This window comes from Uranotaenia lowii, chromosome 2, assembly GCF_029784155.1.
Source record: "Uranotaenia lowii strain MFRU-FL chromosome 2, ASM2978415v1, whole genome shotgun sequence".
Lineage (NCBI taxonomy): Eukaryota > Metazoa > Arthropoda > Insecta > Diptera > Culicidae > Uranotaenia > Uranotaenia lowii.
In genome coordinates this window covers 109,370,793-109,377,416 of record NC_073692.1, presented here as the reverse complement: position 1 = coordinate 109,377,416, position 6,624 = coordinate 109,370,793, and the positions used below count along the sequence as shown (strand labels likewise).

General features: G+C 45.8%; 1 protein-coding gene across 1 annotated transcript; it reads left to right on the top strand.

The window, feature by feature from the left end:
• The first annotated feature begins 272 nt into the window (after window positions 1-272).
• Window positions 273-6,179, top strand: LOC129746869 (extracellular serine/threonine protein kinase four-jointed-like). Its single transcript, XM_055740776.1, has 2 exons — window positions 273-357; window positions 1,993-6,179. The coding sequence occupies exon 2, from the start codon at window positions 2,837-2,839 to the stop codon at window positions 4,568-4,570; it is 1,734 nt and encodes a 577-aa protein (XP_055596751.1). The 5' UTR covers window positions 273-357; window positions 1,993-2,836; the 3' UTR covers window positions 4,571-6,179.
• The last annotated feature ends 445 nt before the right edge of the window (window positions 6,180-6,624 follow it).

Sequence of the window (6,624 nt, the reverse complement as noted above, 5' to 3'; positions counted from 1 at the left end):
AAAAGCTCGATCGCGATGCGATCGAGTTTGTGCAACCGAAAGAGACGGAATAACCACTTAGGGGGACCTGTCGGACAGGTTTCTCCCGGGGACTGCCGCTCAAGTGGTGTTAGTGTGGTCGTTCCCTGGAGGATCGTGGCTGCGTCGGCCAGTGCAGGTTGCTGTGCGTGTGCGTGTTGGTGCAGTACCGTGGATCGATAGTTGCTGGCTGAAGAGAAGTTTTCCAGTCGAAACAGCTCGTCCGTGGAACAGAGCTCACCAGTCTTGCTAAAGATTTCCCGAAGAGCAGTCCTACTTTTGTCGCGGTGCTCGATTTTGCGCGAGTTGAATTTTGTTGGGAGCAGGCAAAGTTAAAAGGTTTTGTCGATTGACATTATTTGGGCGTTTCTGGATTCGTGGATTTGCGTGGTGCTGTACCAGAACTTGGTCCGGAGCGTGATCATGCCAAGTTCGCATTGCGGAGTGTAACAAATAAATCAGATTTTTGTGAAATTCGGTTTAGAAAAAGGGAAAAGGTGGGTGCTCGCGCGCGCGATCAAATAAACAACGACGGCGATCGCGAGATCGCGAGGAATTCCGTTTCGCACCCGAGACAGTTGTGGATTACTGGAAATTTTGCGCCGTGTCGCAAATGTTGTTCGGGTTTCTTCGCGTTTGAGGAGTTTTTTTTTTTGGAATTGGATCACCCGCCCGACGGACGAACGACGGGAACACTACCAGATTGCGCAAAGAACTTCGTGATCTCGTGTGTGAATTGTGTTGGCTTTTGTTTTGTTGTCCAGGGGGCACACCGAGAACAATCAATTGGCTTTCGTTGCACATTGCGACGGGTTTGTGGCCTCGAAAGTCCGTGAACGACAACACTTCTTCGGGTCTTGGATCAGATTATCCTCGATCTGCAGGAATCAGAGACTTCAGCGATCGTGAGTCTTTGGGCCAGAGCGATGATAGCAGTTAATTGCTGAAAAAATCTCGATCCCTACTGTTGAGGTGTAACCGGAGATCCTCGCTTTTGCTGACAGAGTAGCTCTAAGCTTAGGAAGAGATTTTTCTGACTCTTGAAAACTGAAAGAGTTTGAAAGTGAGGTACTTAAAAGTTGTTTGAAAATCCACCACCTGAGGAGAGAATTTGAGCCGAAAACGAAGGCCTTTAGACAGACTCCAGAGGGTTAAATGTTTTCGAAAAACGGCCCTGTCCGATAAGAGGAGCTCCGAAAGAAACTCCAAAAATTGTTCAGATACACCAGAGATCTCGCTACAAGTTGCACTTCTAGTAATCTCCGGACGGTTCCTCTTGGAAGAGTGACCAAAATCCACCGCAAAAGGGACGAGTGGCGAGGGACGAAAAATATGAAAACGAGATAGTTTCGAAAGAGCGCTTTGCTACCCATCGTCGTCTTCGTCTTCAAGAGGAGTGCGATGTTTTCGAAAACCGTCGGCCGCCAATATCTTAAGCAGCTGAAGTTTGAAAATCGGTGGACTCTGGAAGAGACACGGTGAGACGGTGATGAAGATCAGCTCCGTACCCTGGAACGAAAATCTTAAAATAAGAAAAAAATAAACCGAAAAAAACGGACGAGACGGATGGACACACGGACCCGGGGCCGACGTACCACAAAACCTCTGTCTCTGAAGCTGGAGCGCTGTCTCTCGACGGTGTATCTTTTATGAATAATTAAACATATGGAAAGTGTTGAACGTGGACGACATCTCTCGTAGACGACCGAGCGAGCAGCAGCCGACGGAGAAGAATCAAACGCACACCCGTAATTTGAGATCTTGTCGTCAAAGTTGTTGAGGCCACGAATCTTCAGAAAACTTTCCACGGGTGTTTGATTGAACGGTGATGTGTTTGGTTGAAGTGGGCTCACCAAGTACTCAAAAAACTTGAACGAATTTTGGCTTCTGAAAGTTCTGCGGAAAGAGAATAATTTTGAAAATTTTACCTCAAAGATTACTGGCTCACGAAAACGCGATTCGTGCTCGTTTCAGATATTCAGCCTTGGGCGGAGAAGCCGAAGAAGCTTCGAAAAGAAGTGAGTTGTGTGTGGTGAACGCGTAGAAGAAGCGATAAGAAGAAAAATTCTTGAATACCAACGGAGAAGTGGTGGGTGTAGGAAAGATTTAAACAAAATTAAGCTCTGGGAACAAACGCGAATACCAATCGGCGACTGATTGAAGAAATCGGGAAAGGGGAAAGAAAGAGGATCGCACACGGTTTGTGGGCTCCAAAGAAGAATGTTTTTACCGAAAACCAAGTGATTGTGAACCGTTATTGCCTACTAGTAACAAATACATGATCTCTTGTGGACGATCAAGTGATTCAGAAGCGGAACGTGCGATAAGCCCAATCAACGATCGCGGAAAAAGCGTAGTAATAATGTGTGATCGATCCAAACAACAAATCATAACAACAAAACTGGGTGCTAGTGTTCTTGACGATCGTCAGCTACCGCAGCATCCCAAGCAACAGCAACAGCAGTTGTAAAGGGGTCCGCGATCGCGCGTCAAACAAGTGTGTAACAAGCGAAGAGATTTAATAGGATTGTAAAAAGTTTATCACTCGAATAAATCAATTATAAATCGGGACAGCAACATCTCGTCGTCGTCTTCTTCGTCGTTGTTGTTGCGTGGACGACCGAGCTAAGTGGTTTGTGTGTTGTGTCTCGTGCCTCTTAGCCTTTTTTGGGTGGGTTGGAGGAGCAGCGGTAGGAAGAAGAAGCAGAACACAACACGAACGAACAATCTCCTCCAGGCTGGAGAGCTAACCGAGGACCGCCGTTCGGACGATCGGAATCGATCAGGTGCCGTGTGTGAGGACGGGAGCACCCGCAAAATGTTTGACGTTCGTACCGTGGAAGCCGGTGGAAGTTGTGATCAAGATCGTGATAGTGATACAATGTCAATCACAGCGAGACGGCGACGTGCATTTCAGCGGCAGGCCTGCCTGCTCAGCGTAATGGCTGCGTTTTCCCTGGGGTTAGCACTTGGCGTGTTTGTGCCACTAATTGGTATGTCACAGGCGGTGACGAATGCGAAGGGATCTGGAGCAGTAGCCGGGGGCGACGGCAGTAGTAGTGGTGATGGGGAAGGTGACGGATTAGGTGGGATTCCAGGCACTCGGTTTGGAGAGCACCTGCCGCATAAGTTGCCACACTTTCCTACGCTGGAAGATCTGCGGGGGAAGGATTCCTACAACTCGGTGTCCTTTGTGGCGGAAGCGAAACTAAAGGCGGAAGATGTGTTCCGGCATGCGTTCCACATCGATCAGCAGCGGGACGATAAGGACACAATGGTAATAAAGAAGTTTGATCCCGAGGATCGATACATCAAGGAGTACATGGTTCGGAGGACTCCGGATGGACTGTTCCACAAAGGTCCGGAGAAGAGGCTTTCTCAGCCATCAATCATGGAACAGATTCTTAACTCTGGGAAGCTGGAAACGGCCGAAGAATCTGTGATAGAGATTGTTAACCAAAGCGATGATCACGACTACACCGAGGACTCCGATGGAGTCATTCTGAATGATATCTTTTGGGGATCAACCGTTGAAAATGCCCTGCCAAAAGGGTTCGACAAAGGTCAAAGTGAGCTGTGGACTGACTACCTACAATCTGCCGAGGTTGACCATCTGGAGGTCGGTTGCGGAAGGATGCAGAACCGGATGGTAGTTTTTCGAGACGGAACTCGGGCCTGTGCCCGGTATCGTCAAAACACGGATCAGATCCAGGGCGAGCTTTTTAGTTTTTATCTGGGCCAGCTTCTCAACATAAGTAACCTGGCACCGAGCGCCGCCTCGATCATTGATATGGAAACCAAACTGTGGTCATCAGTTTCGGATGACATATCCAACTCCCAGTGGAAATCCACCAAACCGGTGGTCATTACAAAATGGATTGAACACCTAGAACCAGCGGGGATTCCAAAGCCATTCCAGCCGCTGGAGCGACACCTCAATAAACTAGACATAAGGAACATAACCGAGGGCCTTGATCTTCCGAAGCCTCCAAAAGGTTTACTGGATCGATTGGGTGCCACCATTACCCCAGAACTGCAGCCAATCCGGCCACCGGGAGCTCCCCTGGCCGAACCGGTGTTAAGGCGCCTGGTCGAACTCGCTCAATGGTCGGATCTGATCGTGTTTGACTACCTGATCGCGAACCTTGATCGGGTGGTTAACAACTTGTACAACTACCAGTGGAACGCCGACATCATGGCTGCCCCGGCACACAACCTGGCCCGCCAAAGCGACTCCCATCTCCTGGTCTTCCTGGACAACGAGTCCGGTCTGCTGCACGGCTATCGGCTCCTGAAAAAGTACGAAGCCTACCACGGACTGCTGCTGGACAACCTGTGCGTGTTCCGGAGATCGACGATCGCGGCCCTACAACATCTGCGGGACAGCAACGTCGGCCATCGGCTAAACGAGCTCTTCGAGCGAACCACCAACGCCAAAATCCGGGATGTGCTGCCACCACTGCCGGAGAAATCCATCAAAATACTAGTCGATAGGATTGATCGAGTGCTAGGTCAAGTGCAAAAATGTCGTGAAATTTTCTCCAACCGATGACGACGACGGTCGTCTCGGAACCCGGAGTTTGTAGGTATATAAATGTTAGTTTTTTTTTTGGTTTTTTGTTTGATAGCAAGGTACGCTGGTCGTGTTTCACAGTAAAAGCTTAAAAAAAAGTTTTCAATTTCGCTCTCGCGTGCCCCTGCGGGATCCTCGGGCAACCTGTGGCTAAATCATCTATCCCCTCGGAGCCCTCGGAGCGCGGCACAAACGAGACAACCGGGGCATCATCGTTTGTTTAGTGAGCACTGTCGTTGTTGTTGTTGTTGTTGTTCCTATCCTAGATTGTTTTTTTTCTCGTTGTTGTGTTTTCTATTTGTTGCTGCTCCATGCTTCAACTCCTACAACATACAAACAAGCGGGACGCGCGGCTTAACCGTCGTCGTGAACTCTCCCTCAAGTTGTTTGGGGGCCCTTTTCCAGTCGTTGTCCGAACCGAGAAATGTTGCTTTTGCTGCTGCTGATGATGATGGAGGGACCCCCAGCCGAGTTCAGGGTCCAGGTGACCCCTAAGACTCGAAGCTAAAACCCGAATGTGGTCGGGCGGTTGGAGGAAATCAGCCGAGAGACGGCATGCCCGTCGTAAGTCGCTTATTTTCGTTTCGTTTCGTTTCGTTCGTTGTTATGCTTTTGCTTATTTTTGGCCCCGGCCGTGTGTGAGAGAATCGCGCTCCGCGTGGCTGGCCTGGCAAGCAACCGGGCACCGAGATTTAGGCGATTTATCGCAATTTCTGAAAGACACCCGCTCCGGAAAATTGTTCCACGGCTCGGGTCCCTTAGAACAAAGATTGGAAAACAATATAAAATAGTTTAGTGAGCACCCTGCTGGGGCCTAGAGGGCCCCATGAATTATTGTGTATTTACTTTGGAGCATCGGCGGGCATCAACGGGTCACGTGCAGAAGGTTTAACAATTTGGGAACATAGGAAAAAACTAGGCCTAGATCCCTAAAACGATTATTGTAGGAGCTAAGCCAACGTGAAATATCCCCGGAGACTTGGCCCGGATTTTGAGCTTACTCTAACTAAACAAAACAATTCCAGGTTTGCTTAAAAACATATTAAATAACCTGAACTTAAATAATGAAAAAATACACAAAAAAATGAATGTAGAACTTTAAAAAATTAGTGATAGTAGGTTAACTTAAACAGTAATCAGTGGAATTTATCTTCTAGCTCTGAAGAAATTCAACGAATAGGTTAACTATCTAAAAAAAATTATCGGACAAATTAGCGTTAAGAACGTATTTGTATGAAACACTGCAAACTGAAATATGGCAGATGTAATTCTGCGCTTTGGTCAAAATTCATCTGATCAGTAAATGAAAAGTTGAGTTTTCATGTATCTTCCAAGTTTTCTTGAAAACGTTCCGAGCCATTGCAATGATGAGATACAGTTTTTAAGTGACGGATCAAACATGTAAATTTTCTTTTTATTTTGTTCAAGGAAATCGTTAAAAGTTGTCAATGGGTTCTGGCTCTGAACTCTGAACCTCAATCATGATTTTTGATGTGCAATTTGTTGTTCGTTTATCCAATTTTCTTATTTTGGTTATCATTTCTCAATTGTTCAAATTTTAAGCTACGTTCTTAAATCGGTGTAAACATTTAGGGTCCGGAGTAATTTATTCTGATTAGTTCATTCGATTTATCAGAAAGTTGATATTTACATTTTACATAGAGTACAGAGTATTCTTACAATTTTGTAGTGTTTCATATAACTATTTCGAAGAAATTATTAAACATATACTCTTGATTGTTTTTTCATACTTAGTATCAAATGTAAAATGACGAAAATGGACTTTTCAAAGGTGTTTCAAGGGGCTACATCTAAGGTTGCCAAAATCACAAAAAAAAAAAACTGTAATTTCACAGAATTTTTGGTACATTTTTATCACAGAATCTGTGTCAAAGAAAACAAAATTTTGAAATATTTTCAGATTTCTCAAATTTTTTAAATTTAGAATGAATTTTTATTTTTTTGTCAATATAAATATAGATTTTTAACTTTGAATGAGAAAAGTATGGTGAAGTTGGCAATGTTAATTATTT